Here is a 22,742-nt window from a genome sequence, read left to right as displayed (position 1 = left end):
AACCAAACAAGGTTTGGGCCTCTTACATTCAAAATTTTGCGAGCATTTGAGGAACTTCACATTTTCATAGGTGTTCTGCTATGCTCTGACTGTGGAGGAGAATGGGCTCGGGGTGATCCACAGGGCACAGAAACAGAGCAGAGGAAAACCGAACAGGGAATCTGGAATTTAATGTTAAATTAAGATTTGCTAAATCTCCTTTCACAAGACAAGGGTCCCACGCAGAACTTTCAGTCTGTTTGGCCTCTCTTTATAAAAACAAATGAGATGAATTTACCTCCTGGCTCTGTTTTAAAAAAACTGAGCAACTTGCAGCTGATTGCATCAGCCTCTGCCTAGGTTCTTGGGTGCTGGAGGAGCCAAGGGTGTGTTTGTCTCCTTTACACACTTTTAAGGAACCTAAAATTTTGATGTCTAAGTAAAGCTCTATCGTACCCTAAACACCAGACTCTTTGGACACCTAAGAGGATGTGGCATTGGGTTTTTCCAGCTCACTGGGTGGTCAAAGTTTACAGAGCGTGGTCATAAAAACAAGCAGTATATTGTGCTCTCTTGAGTTAAGACAAAGTAGCCACAACTTACTATAAATAAGTCATTTACATGTAGTGAAACTTATTCCACATTAACACTGGCAAAGTTATTTTGTGTTTATTTGCCCATAAAACTTCCAGGCACAAAGCAGTATTTAAGTAGGTTCGCCAAAGGAGTGCCTGTTAAATGTTGCCCTGGTCTGCCCCAGCAAGGGTTAATCAGAAGTGAACATTTCCAGATGGCAGTCATAGCTGTTTTGTCACATTTGGAGGTGTTTCTCATCGATCTGAGACAGAAGTTAATGGTCCTCTGCTGGGGATGCACTTGCCAGCTCCAAAAATGCTTTTTTCTCCAAAACCTGCTTCTTAGCATGCTAGGAGGAGCAAATTTTCAGAAAAAGAGAGCTCTCACATTCATCTCTTAAACAACTGACTGCTTCAAATCCCAGAGCAGAACACAAAGCACCAATTAAGAAACCGAGACTGTTTTAATTCACAGTCCAACAGTCAATGTTCGTCTTGAAGTCAAAAGTCACTTACTCTTTACAAAATTCTTACCGAGAGGATCTCCAGCAGGCAGTGTATGGGCAGGACCCAGGGAGGGAGGATGTTCATGCTGGGAAGCCCCATGAGCATGCACAAGCCTATGATTTTTCATGTCCTTCTCTTCAGGGCTGTGGTTACAATTGCGACACCCTGCACACAGCTGTTTCTATGCACGGAAATTAATCTCCAGGGCTGCTTTTAATGGCTTGGTCCTTTGCATTTGTCTCAGAGCAAACAGCATGTTAGTGAGCTTTGTGCAAGCGTGAGTGTTGCACGAGTGGGGTCGTGAAAGCACTGACATGCCCAATGCACAGAAAACAAAATGGACATAAATTGAGTGCAACTGTGGGCAGGAGCTGCTGTGGTATAGAATCACAGAGTGGTTTGAGTTGGAAAGGACCGTAAAGATCATCTTGTTCCAACACCCCAGCCATGGGCAGGGACACCTTGGGAAAGTTCAGCTCCTGTCTTGCCCCATGCATGTCAATTGCTGAATCACACATTGAAATTCCTACATGGATTGTGATATTCTGCAAAGGATAATTTTTAACCTGTGGGGCAGTGAGGTGGGTCATGCCTCTAATATATCCTTAAGTCCTTATAATTACAATGGCACATATTCAAGTATGTTTTAATTTCTGGTTCACAGAGGTTTAAAAACACTGCACCACATTCCTTACCAGCAAGCAATATTGTCTCCATTTCACAAGTTGAGTAATTTATTTGGCTTCGCACAATTAAATAGAAAAGCTACTACTCGTGTGTGAAATAAATGTGTCCCCTGACACTCAGTCTGCCACCTTTTCTTACAGTTCCCTTTTGTGGCTTTTTTATATTAAAATTTGAGTTGATCAGGCATGAACTTTTCACCAAGTGATTCATATTGCTTCACAGAAGTATCTTTCTTCCTGCCACGCTTACCTCAGCAGTACAAATATTAGCTTTACCATTAACATTTCTATGTTTGTCCCTCAATTACTGCTTTTTAAAAAGGTTGATTACTGTTTTAATGTGATTGTTGCTGTGTGGCCTTTACATAATGGTCCAAGTTACTGATAATTTTTCCCTAATGATTATACTTGCAAAAGCTGATTTTTAATTGCTCTTTTGTGCAGCCTGTTGACTCCATATCTTCACTTTTTTTCTTATTATATTGGCTGGTTTATGTCAAATGTTTGGAAAAGCCTGTGCCAAAAGAATTATTTTATTATCATTTGTCCAGGAAGGATGTCAAGTTAACTGCAGTTTATCTCCCCCACCATCACCATTTCTACCTTACAAATATTGTAATTGTATTAGCAGGATTCCAAAATGGTGGGGCTTCCCAGTTTTTAAAACATTGTTGAAAACTAACCTTATTAAAGGGAAAGTTAAAAACTAACCTCTAAGCTTCCATCTTTGAATTAGATGGACCTGCTGCATTGAAGATGCTTATCAGCAGAGAGAGCCACACAGTGCTCTGTGTCAGTAGACATAATCTGCCTTTTTCATTTACTATAGGGCAGATAATTCCTTCTTCTTCCTTCCTCCTTCCTCTTGGAGGACTGTCTGTTAACATGTTTGCTTTTCACACACCTGCTTATGATTTTATTTTTTTCTTTTCTTGATATTTTTTGACTGTTGGATATTTGCAGTTCTATAATTCCTTGCAGTCTGTATTAATTTCTGCTAAATTTCCTTCTTCCTGTTCTTTTTTTGTTCTTTTCCAAATAATTGTATTGCTACATTCCTGTCTTCTTTTAATCAAAAAGTGCTTTATGACCTATGTAATGTTTTTGTGTCTGTTAAATAGTGTTCCCGAGCAAGCCCCAGTTTTCAGTAAGGTATCCCAGTTTGAAATTCACTTCCCAGCTGCTGTTGCCCTGGTTGCTTTAGGCTTCAGGAAACAGGCTTCTCTAAAGCCCAAGGATACACATCACTGGTTGGTGTTGCTTTTTGTTTGCTCAAAGGAAGTGTAATCAAATCGTGAGGGCAGATACCAAGGCAACCATTCTTTTTGAGAAAGCAATTAACTCTCCTCTAACCATCAGAATAATATCCAGTGCTGAACTCCAAACAGTACGGTGCTGGATTATCCTTAGTAGTCTTTCAGAAATTGTGAGGAATACTGTGATACATCTGACAAATGGCCAGGTAAAGTCCTCCAGACAGTTTCTATTCCCAGGTGTGCAGCCAGATGTTTGAGGATCCTCAGCTCAACTCTCCTCTAATGAGATTTGGTGTTCTGCAGCAGACTGTTGTAACCACCCTAGTTGAGATGTCTGCTTGGGATTTAAATCCCCAGCTGTTTGAGGACTTTTAATTCCAAGTTGCCAGACTCTGCACTGTGTAACTTTGTTCTTGAGGTAAAAGTATCATAATTTTGCTGGTTTTTCCTCTTCATCCCTAGGAACATTCTCCTATGATTCAGGCTATCCAACTCTACCCCATTAGGGTCTTCTAACTAACCTGTACATAAAAAATTCCATGTCTCTAAAATGCAATACATTTTGTTTGGGTTTTGAATTTTTTTTTTTTTTTTCCAGATCTTTGCATTTTTAGCATTGATGTGTCTCATCCTAGCCATTGGCAATGGTATCTGGGAGCATGATAAGGGCTACTACTTCCAGGTCTATCTGCCCTGGGCAGAGGGTGTCAACTCTGCCCCCTACTCCGGCTTCCTCATGTTCTGGTCATATGTGATCATTCTAAACACCGTGGTACCAATTTCACTCTACGTCAGGTACGTACCGGAAGCTCCTTTCACTTCTGATCTTAGGAGCCTTTGCCTTAACTGGGAGCAGCATTTTCATTAAAACCTAACACAGCCCCATCACGGATGATCCTACACAACCACATTCATGCTTTTCCTGTTTCTGCTGCCTTCAGAAGGCTTTATCAGGGTTGGAGTGGGGACAACAGTGAGCCCTGAATGAGGAGAGGATGATTTTGCAGTTAAAGGGGAGGTGTAGGTGTGTAGGATGCTATAGGAGTAGGGCTGGAAGCCTGCCACCATTAGCACCTTGCTAACAGTGAATGAATGGCCTGTTCTTTGAGGTAGCTTTAGGACTGTGTGAGGATTGCCAGGTAAGTAGGTACAATCAGGTTGAAGTACTTGGTGCTATATTATCAGTGTGATTGTTGCCTCTTCCCAGACAGTGCAGAGATGTGTTGGTTATTGGTGATAGCCAAGCAGGAGCGACAGGTAGGCAATGTGTCTGTGATGCTCTCAAACCTTGGGGCTGGGGTAGAGATTGTATAGCCTTGTTTAATTTATCATTGTACCTGCCATCCGTCACCTTTGCTACTGAGACTCTCTTTTGTGCTGGTAACCATGAGGAATGAATTGCATTCCTGTCCAAAGTGAAAATCCTTGTCATCTTCAAGCTGATGCCACTCTTGGTTGTACTGAGTGACTCAATGGCTCTCTTGCTGTGGAGTTCTCTGTTGTTTGAGACATGGCTGTGCTCAGCCCCTGGCACTGGGCTCAGCCCAGCCCACAGCTCTGCTGGAAACCATCTCCTGAAACAGCACCAAGTGAAACCCACTGCTCTTGCCTCACTTCTCAGTCCAAAAACTTCTGAAACTTTCCAAGTACTTTTATAAAGTACTGCTTTATAAAACAAAGGAAATGAGTTTGCTGTAAACTTAGCAGATCATTTCAGTGAGCCTTGATTCAGCATCCCTTACCACAGGCCGCCTGTGGACAGATGAGTTCAACCTGTCGTTGAACTCAACCTTCAAAGGGTTGACCCTACAAAGTTGTCTCCTAATTGCAATTGATAATGGTGGTGCTGAAGATAAAGACCTTGTGCCTTAAGCTAATGAATCACCTTCTCTTTCTTTTCATCAGTGTGGAGATTATACGCCTGGGTAACAGTTTCTACATCGACTGGGACCGTAAAATGTATTACCCGCTGAATGACACACCAGCTCAGGCCCGAACCACTACACTCAACGAAGAGCTGGGACAGATCAAGTACATCTTCTCAGACAAGACAGGAACTCTCACCCAGAACATCATGTGTTTCAACAAGTGCTCCATCAATGGCAAATCCTATGGTATGTTACCTGTTTGTCGTGCTCTCTGGGTTCTGTTTCACTGTGTGCCTCTTCATCCACAGAGACTAAATCTGATATCCAGAAGAGAATGCCATGTAAGGAGCTGCAATGATCAAGTGCAAGGCTGCCCATCAGGGATGTCTGGACAGCCTGATTGCACCACTTGCCACATATTAATAGTTTCCCCTTCTTTCTCACTCTTTTATCTCCCATTTTCTGCCCCACTGTTATCCCAACTAAAGAACCAACACTCTTAGTTTCTCCTCATTTGTCCCAGATTTACAATATCTGTACTCAAATTTGCAGGTTTTTTTTTCTGGTATCTCTAGTTAGGTAGTCTCAGCTTTTTATTGTATTATTGGCATTGTTAGCCAGGTATTGCTAACCTTGCAAAACATAACATGTAACTCACATAACTAACTCCCTATTAATCCCTTATAAAATCAGCCATCCCTCCTGGGGCTATCTGCAGATTTTGTCAGATTCTCACACTGTTGTCTCTCACTTTCAGCAATTTCTCATGACATGAGTAGTGATTTTCCACATCCTTTTCAGGTAGTTGGACTAGTCAAAGACCTGGTCTTTGTCCTTACACCTGACATTCTTCACCCATCAGAAGAGAGAAAAGTTGGTAGGGAGTTGGAAAAAATGGGGAACAAGAGTAATTAGTTCTGTTAGGTCCTAGAAGTCATTGGTTTAAAAGGCTTGTTCATGCTATGGCCCCAGGCAGTTTTCTTCATACTGCTCAAGAGGTGCTAACACTTCTCAAACTGCCTAATTGATTAACATCATTAGATACCCCAGAGAAATTAGTCACTGCTTATTCGTATATGGATGCTTGCTTTGCCTGTGTCAGACCCGTTGATGCACTAATGTGCCATAAAGCTTGCATCCTTTCTTAGTACTATCAGCTGACTGGAAGAAGATACTTCTTCCTATCAATCTGTGTATATTTGGAGACCACCATATCTCAAACAGTGATACTATGCTATCTGACATTAGTACTGCTAAACAGTTTGAAATCTCTCCCGTCATGTGTCCTTAACTGACTTTTCTGAAGCCGATGTCACCACTAACAGATACAGGGTAAGGGTTCAAGAAGTGAATGGGAAATACAGGCAAAGAAGTCAAACAATCTATTGCCTGTAGTTTTATAAATGTTTAGCTTCTTCTAGCACAGTACTTCTGTGCTGTTCAGGGGCATTCAGAAAAGCCATGCCAGAAAGGATGATCTAGTTCTGCTCTCCTCTGGGCTTAAGGGAAGGAGGTGTACAAAAGCCTCTTGGCTATGGTTCCCAGGGAATCAACTGATGCTTAGGTTCTCAGGAGAGGTGTTTACTGTGTTTTCTTTTATACCCTTGGGGCCTTTGTGAAGGCACACCAGCACTACACTTGAGGTTGGTCACAGTTGAGGTTGCTGGGGCAAATATGAGTCAATCATTCCTGTAATTCATTGCATTTCAATCTTATTTCTATGAAGTGTTGGGACTGGCTTGCCTTGGCACAGTCCAGACCTTCCTAGTGAAACTTGTCTCTGGGCAGAAGTTCTAATTATGTATCCTGGAGATGACATATCTTCAATTCCTGTAACCAGATCATGTGTCCAGGGAATATCAGTAGAGCAGCCTTGCTACCTAGATGGGGGGAAAATGGGCTTTGAAGACCACTTTTCTGTGAGTGTCCAGGGAGTGCTGCAAATAGTAGGATCCAGGAGCTGGATTTTGAAGGAGAAGGCACAAGAGAAGTCATCCCCTGGAAGCACTTTCATTTCCTACTTAGCACTAGATCCTCTCTGGGTTCAGCTCAAGACAAGTCTTCTTTACTCAAATGCCAGTCATTTTTATGGTAACTGCTGTGTGTTTCAAGCATCTGTCAGTCTCCGGATTTTGTCATGGACCAACATAGAAACTGATTGTTAGTATCATCAGTCGTCAGTGCCCGTGTCAATTTACTGAAACTTTTAAAATAGATTCTAGCTCAGAAACACTTTAACCAATTTTGTCGCTCAGAGACTGCACTTATCCACAGTGTGTGGCTATAATTTCATCTTTCTTGCTTGCAGGTGATGTGTATGATATGTCTGGGCAGAGGATAGAAATAAATGAGGTAAGTGCTCAGGTGCTGTCAGGATCTTTGCTTTCTGTGGACCTGGATAAGTACCAGTGGACACAGCCCACAGAGGCATAGCTTGTGGTTTTGACCCTGCAAGAGCTGCTGCTCTTGATGCTCTTAACAGTGATGTGTGTTCCTCTGGATGTGAGAGAATTCCCAGAGTTAAGTTGCTTTCCAGTAAGCCTGGCTTAAACCTGCAGGTCGGGAACAGCCCACTATCCCTTCTGCTTCACCAGACATCCTGGTGCATGCACAGCTTCTCTTGAAGACCTGACCATTGGTGTTTGTTGGAGACTTGGACATAGGTGAATTTTATTAACCTTGGTATTTAATTAAAGCTTTAGTGAGGAATTAGTGAGTGCAGTTTATACCAATAGCAAGGTCACTGTCAAATTCCTCTAATGTCTGGGCTTCAGAAAGTGTGAAAATACGTCATTTCTACATTTCTCTTTAGCCTCTGCTTGCTGGCACAAACACACATGTCTTTATTTCTAAAATGTCTGAAAGCTGCATGCAGTAATCCAAATAACAAACAGCAAGATGATGATGAAAATCCCTCTCCCCGTTCCAGTGATTCATTTCCAGAATGAATTCAGAGCTCAAATTGCCCACTGAAACAGGCTGTTTGTCCTGAGTGCTGTGCCTCCAGCCTGCCCTCTCTCCGTCAGCCTTGCTTGGTGACACACACTGGACCCCTGCCAACTGTCCACCCCACTCTGCTGCTCGTGACACTCTGTGGAGCAGAATCCTGCAGAGTCCTCCAGCAATCCACGATGCTGCTGTGCCTGGACCTTGCTGTACAGACGAGTGTGGGAGGGGTCAGTCTGTGCTCTTGGACTGAGTGCTAAATGTCAGTGTGCAGCGGTCAAAAGGATGATTCCCATCCTGGAAACTCTGAGCTCACCGGAGATGGGGCAGGAGACAGAATTGTCTGAGGCAGGCTTGGCAGTCCGTTACTCCATGACACATGGTGCAATGAGCTTCTGGACATTTCTCCGGTGTGTTCTACTCTGCTTGACAAAATGGGCAGTGCCCATGGAGTTTAACCTTTACGTCACCTGTCTGTCCTATTTTTTCTGCATCAGGATTTTTTCTGGCATTGAGAGAATGTGGTGGATAAGACAACCTTTTGAATTGTTTCAGACTGGGCTCCTGCATTCTAGTATCACAGGCAGCCTTTGACATCATGAACACAATGCCTCCAAGCACGCATGTGTTGAAGGCAGGCACTTCTTTGCTGTAGGTATCCATTGGCAGGGATCCTGTTGGAGCATTAGCTGCCGCTCAGAGAGGCAGTTTAGTTAATTGGTTTGTAGCTTGAATGGTGCTCTGAAAGGCACATCTAGTGCCTGTCCTGTCCCATGATTAAATACCTTTCATGACCTCCCATTTCCTTAAACCCACCAATCTCTGTCATGAGCAGCCAGCCCTGCAGGATGGGGTCCTTTGTAAATGTGAGGAGCAGAGAGGGCCTGTGTTGGGCAGGCATTGGTGTACAGCTGTGTGAGAGCTCAACAAATAATACCAAGCCATGTTTTTTTCAGAACACAGAAAAGGTTGATTTCTCATACAACCCATTAGCCGACCCAAAGTTTGCCTTCTATGACCACAGCCTGGTTGAAGCCGTGAAGCTGAATGATGTCCCAACACACAGGTTCTTCCGGCTGCTCTCACTTTGCCACACAGTGATGCCAGAGGAGAAGAAGGAAGGTGAGTACTGTTGAAGGCACTGGAATGAGTGGTTATGTTCACTCGCACCACAGCATGTCTTCTCTCCACAGAAGCTGTTACTGGTCCTTTTGGCTCCCTGGTGATTTTCTGTAGTGTGGCTACACATAAATCAGTGTCTTTGGAGATGCCACATGGGAAGAGAAAGGACCAGGGCCTCCACTGCCTGTGTGTTCCTATGGAACAGATGTATCATACTGCAAACACCACATCTCTGGAGTGCGGAAATTGCAGGTGCCACGGCTTCCCTGGGGTGGCAGAGGCTTGCCCCACTCTTTCTCTACTCTTCTGCTAGTCCCACAAAGCAAAGAACATAGAGCACCTATTCACTGGAGACTCATTGGCTCCTCTCACCCAGTGTTCCCACAGCTACTGGGTCAGCCTCCTCAAATCCCAGGCAGGATGAAAACCATGCTTTAAAGGCTAGAATTAATTGACAGGTATTAGGTGAAAATACTGATCAGAAAAATGTGCAGATCTAACTAGAGGAGGGTAAACCCAAGGAACTTGTCCTCTCAGTGAGATGTTAGACTCCAAAGAGAGTGATTAAAGTCCCCAAAAGAATCCAGGGGGTCTCTTGCACTATCCTGGAGGATGGGTTGGTGGGACTTGATGGAGATGTGTGGACATAAGGTGCTTTTTAGTGCTGCACTTCTGTGGATAGACAGAAAAGCAAAGGGATAACTGCTGTATAATGTGTTGGATTTTGTACTTTTTTTAGCTCACAAATAGGTCAGATGCCACATTACATTTTTTTCTTTCATGTCAGGTAACTTGGTGTATCAAGCACAATCTCCTGATGAGGGAGCCCTAGTCACTGCTGCCAGAAACTTTGGATTTGTGTTTCGGGCTCGCACACCGGAGACCATCACTGTCGTGGAAATGGGAGAAACAAAAATATACAAACTTCTGGCCATTCTTGATTTCAACAATGTTCGCAAGCGAATGTCTGTGATTGGTATGTTGCCTTTGCTGCTTTCTTTCCTTCCTGACTTTTTAGGTTCTGGAGCTGTCCCTCATTCTGCTATGATCCATTTTTCTAGGATACCTCTTTTGCACTGTGCTCTGAATAACATTTATTTCTGAGGGCTTGAGATGTGTTGCCTTGGCTTTATAGTTACACAGGAACAGTGCCAGAAAAATACTTAAAGGAGGCAGGTGGGAGAAATCTCAACATCTGGACCACAGGGATGCAAGCCAGCCTCCTGAAGACACTGAGCTTTTCATGTATCTTTCTCCCCCCATTACAATGCAGGAAAGGCCTTTCTTCTAATTAGCTTTTAAATTATCAGTGAAATTTGAGGAAGTAGGAAAGGAGAAAGCAAGAATGAACTGAGAAACCCACTTTCCTGAACAGAAAATGGAGAAATTATTCAAGAAACCTTTTGTAGCCTTTATTAATCCTCCAACATACTCAAATATATCAGGAATATCATAATTGTAGTTACAGTTTACTGGTAGGAGAAATAGGAAAAGTAGGACCAGTTCCCTAAAAACAAGTTGTTCTTAACTTCTGAGTGAAGTTATGTCTGTAGGGACACCGTAGTGTCTGCTCAGACCAATGCACTCCCGTCTTTTCTAAGCAGAGCTTGTCTTGATTCCTGGGAGTTTGCCAAAACTTGGGGAAATTCAGACACCTGTAGAAATTTTTCTTGATTTTGATGGAAGGTCTGTGTACCCCAAGAGCATCATTCTGGGATTTGTAGCATTTCTTTTCCTCTTCCTCACAGTGCGGAGTCCAGAAGGTGACTTGACTTTGTACTGCAAGGGGGCTGACACCATTCTTTATGAACTGCTTCATCCATCCTGCAACTCCCTCAAAGAGGAGACCACAGAACACCTGAATGTAAGTGCTTCCTTCTCAGCAACATCTCTGCTTTTCTCCAGTGTACTTTGTCTTCAGAAAAAAACCCCCAGATTTTAGAAGCAGCACTTAAGCACCAATTTTTAGTTATGGAATAGAGAAACAAATTAATTTATATGGCCTTAGGTGTCAGATTAGTTGCCTAAGCATGAGCACCAGGTGCCATTTGAACTGCTCCAGGACAGTCAGCAGATCAAGGGAGGTGATTCTGTCCTTCTGCTCTGCTCTTGTAAGACCTCACCTGGAATACTGTCCAGCTCTGGGATCCTCAACATAAGGACATTGACCTGTTGGAGTGAGTCTATGGCTACGAAGATCATCAGATGCATTTCACAAATACATCTTTGCTGTTCCACCAAACACTGAGCTCCCCATTGTACATCAGAAAGCACAGTTACAAGAACTTGCTGAGATGCAGTGACTGGCTGTGCTCATGCTGTGCATTTCAGACAGAATTCATACCCTAAAAATGTTGAACCCATGTCCAAAATTGAAGGTTGTGTTCAGTGTTTATTTAGGTCTCACTACTCTGGACCTCTTGTTGAGAAATATGAGCCTGGGAAGCAAATGCCCGGTTACTGTAGAGCTTTAGAGCCAGAAAGTAGAAAAGCCCTTTTGAGTTTTTCTTCATAAGGACCATGGATGGCAACGTTAAAGTGGTCTGGAATTGCTATTTAAAAATACCACAACGTTTGTGGCCTAAGGTGTAATTTTTTCACCTTTCCTCTGCAAACTTTACCAAGACGCTTTTACTGGTCTGCTTTCTGAGGGTCCTTTGTAAGGCTGGCTGACCAGAGTGTTCTTCTTGGACCTTTCTGCCTCACCACTGTATTGCAGGAGTTTGCTGGAGAAGGCCTGAGGACACTCGTGGTGGCCTATAAAAGCTTGGAGGAAGATTACTTTCAGGAGTGGATCAGGCGTCACCATGAAGCAAGCACTGCCTTGGAAGGACGGGAAGACAAACTGTCAGAGTTATATGAAGAGATTGAAAAAGACCTAATGGTTGGTAATTCAGGGAATCTGGGCCAAGCTGTGGGGGAGGCAGCGAGGGTGGTGGTTTGTCAATAAACAGCTCAGTATGACTTTGGTAAACATTGCTCTGCAAACAGTTCAGTGGGCTGTGTGACAGGAGCGGTTCAGAACAGGGCAGCCCTGGGTGTTCACTGGCACCTCCATCAGGAGCCCATTGCTGGGGTGTCAGCCACTGGCGCAGGGGAGTGGTTTTATTTTAACTCACATGGGTGTCAGAGTAGCTTTCTCGTGATGAAGTGACGTACCAGAGCCTGCAGGAGATGATGTGGACACAAATACTTCATAGCTGTCCTTTGTATGTGCAAATGGCTGATCTATTTATTTTTCAGCCTTTGAAATGGCAGGCAGTGAATAATTCCCAGTGCCCCTGAGAGTGTCTCCTTTGTTCTTCCAGCCCTGGGCAGGATGGGTAGATGATATCCATGAACATGTTTGTGTCAATTTGAAACAGAGCTAAACTGTGATCTTTGAGTCTTTCTTCTCTCCCTCAGTGTTGTTACAGTTTTTAAATGCCCTGGAGGGTTCTGCCTGTGTTTTAGAGCCATGAATAATGAATGAAAAGCACGTGTGGGATCTGAGGAGAGGCAATTCAGTTTTTGCACTCGTGGCAGTGCTTTCCTGAAATCCTGGCAGACACCTTTGCTCCTTCCATTAGCTGTATGCTCAGAATGCCAGCAGGGCTCAAGGAAGAAGCAAGTGTGACCTGAGGATGCGAGATGGGAGCCTTTGGAAGTTGCATAGTCTCTCTAGCTGGAACAGGGAGTGCTGTAAAATGGGGATTGTACAATTTTGAGGACCCTGTAGAGAAGTTCAGTCGGAGCTTACAATGTAGTTACCTACACTGATAACTCTCATAGCTGATGTATGATGGACATCCCAGGATGCCAGAAGGGATCCTGGACTTAAAGCCAACCTCTGAATTTAGTCTCCCAGCAGCAGGAGGTAGGTGGTAGCAGTGAAACCTGAGGTAGCAGTGAAACCTCCATGTCCCTTTGACAGCAGGTTAAAGCCACCATCTCCAAATAGCAGAGAAAGCAGTAACTTTAGAAAAATGAAGGTTTGTGTCCTGAGCAGTCTGCGGTGTAGCTGTGTGGCAGTGTGGAGCAGGAGTGGGGACAGGTCTGTTAAGGGCTGGAGAATATGTTTAGCAGCCATGTGACATCTGCAGTACTGCACAGCTGGGATTGAGTTCCACACAAGAGGACGTTTGGGGACATGGATCCACAGTGTCTTTGTCCCTCTGTTAAAGCTCTGTCTGCTGTGAAGGGACCACATGGAACAACACAGGCCTGTAGCTCTGCAAACATTCTTGCAAATAATTTCATGCGTATTTATAATCCATCAGAGCCTGGGGGGATTAGAGACTAGAACATCTGCAGGATCAGGGCTGTACTCTGTACAGTAAATTTGCTGAGGAAAAATGACAATCAGTACAACCTTATTCTTGGGGATTTCATTTGTGTTTGGTTGAGTTAGTTTTAATGCTTTCTCCTCTGGTAGCAGTGGGAGGACTTAACCAGCTCCCTGCCATTTCTGTTAAGCTGCTAGGTGCCACAGCCATCGAGGACAAGCTACAAGATGGGGTCCCACAGACAATTGAGACTCTTGCCAAAGCCAACATCAAGATATGGGTTCTCACTGGAGATAAGCAAGGTAAAGGCACTACGGCTTTGGATGCTTCTCTCCCACTGGTGGGGTGGTTCTGCTAAGACCTGTGTTCTCATCCTTTGAAAACTGCACAGAAGACAAACTTACAGGGCTTTGCTTCATTGCCAGCTACACAAAATTTCAGTTGGCTGGAATTAGACTGGCTGACTGTAGCTTGTACCTGTCCTTAATTTCTGTCCTGAGGGTGGAAGCAGGGTGAAGGCAGAATCCTTTGTCTTTGGAGAGGTGACAGTAAGCATCCCATAGTCCCTGACATAAGCTGTGAAAAGGTGCAACCTTCATCCAGTTGATCATTCAGTTAAAGAAGGTGGAAAAAATCTTGTCTTGTTTTCCAGAAGCTTTAATGTTAAAGTGGATGTTGGGTGTGTTTCAGTTTGTTTCTGGCTCTCATCATTCCAAATAGAAACAGAGGAGAAACATAGGCTTTTGGAGGTGAAAAGAACAGCAAATAGACTCCAGTGAATTCTTTTGGAGACATAATATATTCACTGAAACAATGGTGTTTCAGGGAGGTCAAAAGTGTTTGCAAATAATTTCGTCCAAGACATGAGCAGAGAATTTTTGAGAAAAATGAAACATTTCGTTTTGTCATGTTCCAGATGCATTAATTTTGCTATAAAATAACGAAATATGTTTTTCAGAATTTTATGGACAAAACGTCATATTCTTTTTCAGAGCTGTGGTTTGGGGCTTTTCTGGAAGTATGGAGAGGGCAAATTAAAAATCCTGAAAAAAAATTTTGGATCAACATGAAGTGCTTTTTGTTTCTCCAAGTATGTTGGTCAAAGGGTGTTTTAAGCTTTTTGGTAGAGTTATTTTTTTCCTGTGGTCTTGTGAAGTCAGATTTGCTGCTACGTCCAAAGTGACTCTCCTGGCTGTCTTACTGTTGACTCTGAAAGGCTCCAGTCTCTTTTGAGTCAGAAAGAGAGCTTTTGTCATGTGTACAAAAAGGTCACAGAAGTGGGTGAATTTGGGGCTGCTAAAATGGATTATCCTCCTGGTTTATCTTTCCCAGAGACAGCAATGAATATTGGATACTCCTGCAACTTGCTGAATGATGACATGGAAGATGTTTTCGTTATTGAAGGCAGCACATCTGATGACGTACTGAATGAGCTGAGGTAAATGGCTGAAACACAATTCACTGCTGTGCACTAGCACTATTTGTGTTTTGTATCATTCCACCTTTTTTCTCCTGTCAGTTTTCCTTGTTGCAGTTCATTCAAGGACCTTAGATAAGGGACACCTGTCTCCCTGGAAGATCCAGAAGCTAAACACAGTGTAGAGATCTCCTCTGAGAGTAAATGCTGAAGCATCTTGAATCAAGAGCTCAAATTAAATAAAGGGATAAGAAAGTAGAGTCAGATAGGGAGTATCAGGTGAAATTCACCAGAAGTGATCCTGAGCCACAAAGCTTTGGCTCCAGGTTTGAGCTATGCTGTTGCTCTGCTGCTGTTGCCATTTATTCACATTGCTGTCCTTTGTCTGGATATATCCTTTGTCTGGATACTTTTCTGGCAGTATCTGAGAATCTACCTTCCTTCCTCACCTCCTCTGTAGACACAGGTTCTTAGGTAAAGGTGGAAAACGGGAAAGGTTTGCAGTCCTTTTCTCTTGGAATAGACGGTTGCCTGACAACATGCACAGAAAATTGGATGCCCTTTGGGATACCATCCTTCGTGACACTCAGATGGTTTGTTGGACTTCAAATCAGCAGAAGTTTAGCAACACTTGTTAGAGTTTCAGAAATGTAGATGATCTGTGCAGACAGCAGTAGCTAAACAACACATATTGTTGTAGGGATACAGTAAAAATTGGACTGAACTATCAAAGGGAAGCATTGATTTTTTGTTTTCATAAAGTTGCTTTAACAAAACATGATATATCTTTTCAAGATTTTCATTACTTTCTTGTGTTTGGTTTTTTTTTTTAAGGAATGCAAGGAAAAAGATGAAGCCAGACTCCTTTCCGGACAGTGATGAAATCAACATTCAGTTTCAAAAATCTTCAAAAAACCAAATAATTTTACCTGATGAGCAAGCAAATGGCATGTACGGTCTGGTTATCACTGGCCACAGCCTGGTAAGGAGGGTTCAGAGCCTTGTTAGGGATGAGTTCCCTGAAGAACTTACTGGAAGGACATACTGGCAATCTGAAAAATGCTTTAAAAATTCAACTCTAGAGGACAAGAATTTTTTCCCCTAATTGAGAATTATGTTCAGTGGTTATTTGAGCTGAGACATCAAAGGTGACAGACAATGTTTCGGAAGACAGGAACAGAGAACAGTTGGCCTTGATCTTTGGTGAACAAAAAGGGATAGAGTAGCTGGATCATATTTAAATGTTTCTGGAAAGACACTAGAAAAATAAACAGGTTTGTGTTTGCAGCAAGAAGATAACATGAGATGTGGGTTCCAATGCCAAGGACATATTCTACTAAATACAGTTGAAAACAGATATACTTAATTGATAGGATAGAGATCTTATAACTTAAGTAATGTATTGATTCTCTCATGATGTTTTTCCAAGCAAACTGAAGGAATACACTCTAGATGAAATTGCTAAGGGACAGATGAAAGACTGTGGCTCTGAAGGGCTCACTGTTGATCTAAAACAACAGTTAGCTATCATCTGCAGAGGGTTATCCCACATCTATTTGATGGTCAGTGTTTGTGTTAACTGCTTAGAAAGAGAGGATGTAACACCAGGCTGGGAGAGGGTACAAAGAAACCTGAGTCAAGCATGATCTGGAAAGCACAGGGGGAAACTGAGTCATTTGGGGTTTCTGAGTCTGGAGAATACTGATCAGTCTTGGTAATAGTCTTCAAATTATAACAGGTAAACAAAGCAATGGAATTAAACTGAGATAAGAGAGTTTTTGGGTGAAATGTCTTCCTGGTGAGAATAGTGAAGCTCTGCAATAAATTTTCCATACTTGGAAATTTTTTAGACGTAGTTAGAGGGAAGAAAAAACAATTTAGATCAATTTAAACCTGTCTGTGAGGAAGGCTTAATTTATGTCAAGTTTATTTATCTGTTGTATTTTACTTTCCCAGTTCTCAGTGGAAGCAAATAGACATATTTAGAAAGTTCTGAGAGGTGCTGCCTCTCAGAAACAAGGTGCTTCTGTTCCCTGTGGTTGCTATCTCTCTCAGTGGCAGTCCAGCAATTTTCACTCCCAGCTCTGTACAGCCCAGCAAATTACTATTAAGAAAATCTCATCTAACTCTGCTTTTGGTTCATGTGCCATGTATACAGACCCCAAACACTTTCAGATAGTGCCTAGCTTGTTAAGTACCCTTTCTCCCTCTTTTACTCTCACTTCTTCGTGAGCTCCAGGGCCATAATTCCCTTTAGATTCCTACTGCAGAGTGGACAAGAGGTCTGTCAGATTTGGTCCATGTGTATTGCATGGACATCAGCTGCATGCCCCTTCTCTGTTCCTACTCCATCCCTTCAGCCTGCAGTGCAGACCCTGAGTGCTGTGCTACCAAAACACCACTGGCAGCAATGGAAAAGCTTTCTTTATATTCCTGGAAAAACACACGCTCACCACACCCTGGTGAGGGGATATGTCTCACACAAAAAACCTCAAATCTGGGCTGTGTGGGAGCAGCCAGTCCACATAGAGTAGACACAATGATTTTCACCAGGGTGATGTCTTTCTTCTCAGTGGGGACCACAAGGATAGTGCAGACAAATACAGATGTCATTTTTTTATTTCTATGAGCTTGAACAATGGTAGCAGTGCTGAACTGTCCCCCACACAGCACCTGCTCAGTGCTCTATCCCTGTCTGCAGAGGGGTGGGCAGTGGGCAGAGGGCAGTGCTGGGTTATGCACATGTCTGGTGTTGCCTGAACAAAGCAGTGAACAGAAACTTGCCAGCATCCTTAATGGCATCATCATGCCAGTTGATTTGGATGCAGTTGCACCATTAATATACAGAGTGATAACATTTTGCTGGTGCTGTGCAGCAAGGATGTTGAGGCAAAAGCCATCTCTGACTGCACTGACCAGCAGTACCCAGGCTAAACCATGAAAAGGTGTCTTGTTGAGCAAGCCTGCTGCCACTGACAGAGGAAAGAGGGGACACTGGTGACTCACAGCTCTGTGTTTCAAAAAGAAAGAATATGTGGCATAAAGACTGTCTGCCTTACACAGACAGGGCAGTGGGCCTGGTGTAATGACTCTGAGCAGGAATGAGCCCTGTAGATTCCTTCCATACATGTCTGCTAAAAAGAGACAACAAAGAACAGAGCCAAAACACATGATCTGAAAGAAATATAAAAAAGCTCACACTGCTCTCTCTTCCTCATGCAGAGCTGGAGGGGTGACTAGACATCTAATTATCTCAGTGCTTCTTGAACAGAAACAACACAGCTGACTGATTTAGAAGGTCAGCATTCAGAGTAAAGCAGCCTTCTCCCTAGTTTCGTGTTTTGCTTTGTCATGCCCACCTGAGCTTTTTACATGTTTTTTTTAATTAAGCACTTAACAAATTGGTATCCTTCCTATTTATCTCCCAGAGCTTAAATAGTAATCCAAGAGGGATGAGCAGAGATTCTCTCACATGGAGATACACAAGGTCGTCTCAGGCCCTGCAGCAGCTTCTTGCTTTTGGTGTTTTGACACTTCTGCCCTCTGTCAGGTTACATCAGCCAGAGAAGCTGTGGTGCATACCCAGCTGCGGTGCAAATCCAGATGTGGTGCACCCAAAGTGCAAGCTCGTAGGTGTAGGGTGCACGGCCTGATGTGCTGTGTGGATGCTCCCTGCAACTGGGTGGATGGATTCACCCAAAGGAATGGAAGAGCCTGGCTCAGCTGTCATGGCCACCTCGCAGCATCCTCTTTGTCCGGCCAGGAGTTGCTGCGAGCCTGCCCTGAAACACCCTTTCCTCCTTTCCAGGCTTACGCGCTGGAAGGGAACATGGAGCTGGAGCTGGTGAGAACTGCCTGCATGTGCAAAGTGGTGATCTGCTGCCGGGTGACTCCCCTGCAGAAGGCCCAGGTGGTGGAGCTGGTGAAGAAGTACAAGAAGGCTGTGACCCTGGCAATCGGAGACGGCGCCAACGATGTCAGCATGATCAAAAGTGAGTGATGGCTGAGAGCCAGCATGCTGACTCAAAGATGTATTTGCTCTCTGAGGTGGGCTGGCAGCAGGAACACGTATCTGAATGCCTCCTGCGCCACCCTCTTTGTGGAAACAAGTGCCTGTGTCCCACATTTTGGCAGGTCTCTACAGAGCACTCTCACCACAAATTAGTTGTGTCTCCTGCCTTCTGGGTCACACTGGGCTCCTTTGGGGGCTAAGGTTGTACTAAGTGCCTATTTTTCTGTTTCTGCCTTAGAACAGACAAAATGGTTGGTCTTGATGATCGTACAGGCCTTTTCCAACCTCAGTGACTATAATTCCATGAAAAGCCCACAGGGGTGGGGCTGATGTGTCAGTCAGTGTGTCTGCACAGCCACCATCACAAGGGCAATGTGTATAATGAACAAGTTTATATCACAGAGGGCCTGACTCAAAGCAGAAATAAAATCTTTGTGCCTGTAGATATTCCATATAGTATTATGTGAGGTGGATTTTTTGCATTTCTTTGTGTTAGGTCTGTTTGTTAATTATCTCCCTTGAATTACAGCTGATGGGTTTCCAGGCCCCTCCATCCTTGAGCATCATTTGATGCTGCATTACCTCAGTGAATTTATGAAAAAAAATCCTAACTAGGTATAATTAAATTAAGATTATTCAGAAAGACCTATTGCTAATCTTCCTTGTGTTAATTTGCAAGAATTGATTAACTGGAGCCTTTTAATTAAGAAAGAAAAGGCTAAGTAGAGAGCTTCAAGGGAGATAAGTCAGGCAGTCAGTAAAGAAAGGAGAAAAAAGTTAAAGTGTACATAATAATTAGAAACTAACCCGCTCCCCCCACAAGAGGATTGGGACTCTGGGATTTTATCTTTTCAGTTCAGTGGAAACCACTGAATCTAACCAACCTTCAGCCATGAAGATTGTATTCATTAGTGAAAGCTGTATAATTAGCTGTCACATTAAACTTATGTCCATGTTTAATAAATGCAAGTTAATATTAAAAAAAATGTGACTCTTCTATCTAATTGTTTGATTGAACTAATAAAGCCCAGGAAACATAAAAAGGCTGCGGTCTGCCTTTTAGCACAGTGTCTGAAAAATTTTAAAATGGTTTGAAGATTTTGTCTGTCTAGGATGATGTTTTAAGACTGCTGGAAGGACATGCATGCATGTAAATAAAAGTCGCATGTCAATATAAATTATAGTTATTTTTTCATAACAGCAGCTGTTATGAACAACAGCATTTGTGCTGCTGGAAAGGGCTCAGAAAAAAACCTATAAACTGTCACTGAACCTATAATTTCATTCAGATAATAAAAGCCCAGTTATGAGAAATGTGTCACAGAGCCAAAATCATAGTGCTGCTGAAAGAATTAGTGCACCAATTTTTTTTTTTTTTAAATAGCTTTTCATTTTGACTGTTTATGAAGGCTGTGAGGAAATTAACACAGTGTTCCATGCAGGGTAACTAGTTTCAAAAATGGGGCAGTGATAACTCTCGATGTAATAATGTGATCAATGACCTTCTCATTGCAGCTGCCCACATTGGGGTTGGCATCAGTGGCCAGGAGGGGATGCAGGCAGTCCTGTCCAGTGACTTCTCCTTTGCACAGTTCCGCTACCTGCAGCGCCTGCTCTTGGTCCATGGGCGGTGGTCCTACATCCGCATGTGCAAGTTCCTCAAGTACTTCTTCTATAAGAACTTTGCCTTCACCTTGGTGCATTTCTGGTATGGCTTCTTCTCTGGCTTCTCAGCACAGGTAGGTCCAGCTTCAGTTTTCTCAGGGGCATGGAGGTGGTCAGCCTCTTCTCTGAAGACAGGCTGAGGGAGGTGGGGTGGTTCAGCTGGGAGGTGACAAAGCTTCAGGGAGATCTTAGACCACCTTTCAGTACCTAAAAGTGCTAAAAGAGAGCTGTAGAACCCTTCTTAGCCGGGCCTATCGCAGTACGACAAAGGGTAATCATTTTGAACTAAGCTTAGATTGATACAAGCAAGAAGGTTTTTACAATGAAGTTGGTAAAACACTGACTGACAGAGGTTGCTCAGAGAGGTGGTTGATGTCCTCTTCCTGGAAACATTCCAGGTCAGGTTGCATGGGGCTCTGAGCACTGACCTAGTTGAAGATGTGCCTGCTGATTGCAGGGAGGTTGGAATAGATGAATTTTACAGCACCCTTCCAACCAAAACTATTCTATGAGTCTATATCTAGCATGTTCAAGCAAAGTATCTGGAAACATTTTACAAGGAAATAAACTAAGCCATTCCTCCCACCTGACTGAACAGACTCAGGTCTGTCTTCTTCAGCCATATGGGTATAAAGCGGATATTGCTGCCTTCATCATGCTGCTGCTGGAGGATGGATGCCTGGAGACAGAATATATATATCATGGAATTGTGTAATCATTAAGGTTGGAAAAGACCTCTAAGACCATCGAGTCCAGCCATGAACCCAACACTGCCACATTCACCACTAAACCGTGTCCCCCAGTGCCACATCCACGTTTTTTAAACACTGACCAGCCTTTCAATGAGGAATTTTTTCCTACTATCCAGTCTAAACCTTCTCTGGCATTTAGGTGCATTATGAAGCACATACGTCATTAACAGGATTTTCAAAAGTATTCAAAGTGATTATAATCATCAGCTGATGACAGAGATTAGAGTTCAGGGCAGATCTTGTAAGATCTATGCTTGTGCTGTTAGCATATTTGGAGCAAGCAGTTTAACCCTGAGATGCCTGTGGGCACCAGGAGCTTGCAAGAGGAGCGCATCTAGAGTGAAAAAAGTAGTGTTAGTTCAAGGCAAACCAGCCTCCAACCTAACCCAGCTGTGGGGAGTGCAGGTATCCAGGGGGTGGAGGTGCAGGGTGATGCAGAGGGATTCTGCTCTGGCTGCAGCCAGCAATGGGTGCTGAGCAAACTGGGCTGGCATAATGTGATCCTTCCCCTGTTTAGGGATGCTGAGCTTGAGTCATCTTATCCCTTTTGTCTCAGTAACATCTCAAACCAAGGTGTTGCAGGAATTAACTGCATATACTTTCAAAGAAATGGAGAATACAGCTTTTTGCTAACTTCACGCTTTGTTTTTTTTTCCAGACTGTCTATGATGAGTGGTTCATTACACTGTACAATTTGGTATATACCTCCCTCCCAGTGCTAGGAATGAGTCTCTTTGATCAGGTACTGTTTCTGTCATCGTTTTGGGGATTTTTTTCATAGGGGTTTTGTCTCCAGGTGCTTTGAGCTGGTTCCATGAAGCAAAAGCAGCTGACATTTTGGCTAGATACTGTGGTAACCCCTGAAATAATATCCTGACAGGGAGAAATTAGAGCACAAAAAAAAGACGCACCAGAGAGAAGGTATATTCCCTCCTAGTAATATGATTTGGGTTTAGGTAGTCCTGTGAGCAATAGGGAGTTGAGAGATATATGATTACCCTGATTTGGTCTGTAGGTCTCAGTGTGTGATGAGACTTTTGGCTTAGGCTGCTGCCTACAGCACCAGCTGCCGTTGCAACACTCCCGTGGAGCAGTCATACCCTACTACCTGTGTTCCTGAAGCCTGGCAAGTGACTTTCTAATGACCAGACAAAACAATCAATTAGCTGGATCTTTGAAACCCTATTTTGCAAGTTCAGCCTTTCTAGTGAGTTCTTTCTGCAGTAATTTCACACCCAAATTTCAACCTAATTGTTACTGTTTGACAAGACAAAGGAGCAGTAAGGCTGTTCCTATATGCATTTTACAAGGTAAATAAATAGGAACTGGCTACTTTCCAGTGGTTCAGTGCTCCACTCTGGACACTTAAGGGATCCAAGTCAGCCTTTCTTGTGTGGGGAGGTATTTTCTAATCCTTAGCTTCCAGCCAAGTCTCTGGAGAACAGACCATGCAGTCTGCTTTAGATGAAGTGTATATATATATATATATTTTTTTTTTTAAATCAGCTGTCAATTTTTTGAGCGCAAGAAAGGTAAAATACATTATGAAAATATGCCCAGGTGACCTTGGTATGTGGCATGCCAGTAAACACAACTGAGTGAATTGCGTGCTATGCCTTTCCTCATGGAAGTGCATGTCACCCCCTAACTGGCTCTGCATGCTTGGTTGGGTAGCTGCCAGCAAATCTGACT

At 43.3% G+C, this 22,742-nt stretch overlaps 1 protein-coding gene across 5 annotated transcripts in view; it reads left to right on the top strand.

The window, feature by feature from the left end:
* LOC125319421 (phospholipid-transporting ATPase ID-like) overlaps positions 1-22,742 on the top strand; it is a 91,937-nt gene that overhangs the window by 60,744 nt on the left and 8,451 nt on the right. For all 5 annotated transcript variants that reach the window (XM_048290565.1, XM_048290566.1, XM_048290563.1 and 2 more), the window contains 13 exons: positions 3,602-3,798; positions 4,909-5,117; positions 7,180-7,223; positions 8,774-8,939; positions 9,727-9,915; positions 10,688-10,803; positions 11,659-11,823; positions 13,395-13,506; positions 14,537-14,642; positions 15,456-15,603; positions 18,430-18,613; positions 20,149-20,372; positions 21,709-21,792. In XM_048290565.1, coding sequence (XP_048146522.1) covers positions 3,602-3,798; positions 4,909-5,117; positions 7,180-7,223; positions 8,774-8,939; positions 9,727-9,915; positions 10,688-10,803; positions 11,659-11,823; positions 13,395-13,506; positions 14,537-14,642; positions 15,456-15,603; positions 18,430-18,613; positions 20,149-20,372; positions 21,709-21,792 — 1,944 coding nt within the window. The remainder of the gene's footprint in view (positions 1-3,601; positions 3,799-4,908; positions 5,118-7,179; positions 7,224-8,773; positions 8,940-9,726; positions 9,916-10,687; positions 10,804-11,658; positions 11,824-13,394; positions 13,507-14,536; positions 14,643-15,455; positions 15,604-18,429; positions 18,614-20,148; positions 20,373-21,708; positions 21,793-22,742) is intronic.

This window comes from Corvus hawaiiensis, chromosome Z (assembly GCF_020740725.1).
Source record: "Corvus hawaiiensis isolate bCorHaw1 chromosome Z, bCorHaw1.pri.cur, whole genome shotgun sequence".
NCBI classification, from domain to species: domain Eukaryota; kingdom Metazoa; phylum Chordata; class Aves; order Passeriformes; family Corvidae; genus Corvus; species Corvus hawaiiensis.
The sequence above is the reverse complement of the archived record's forward strand: the minus strand, read 5'-3'. Positions and strand labels throughout refer to the sequence as shown.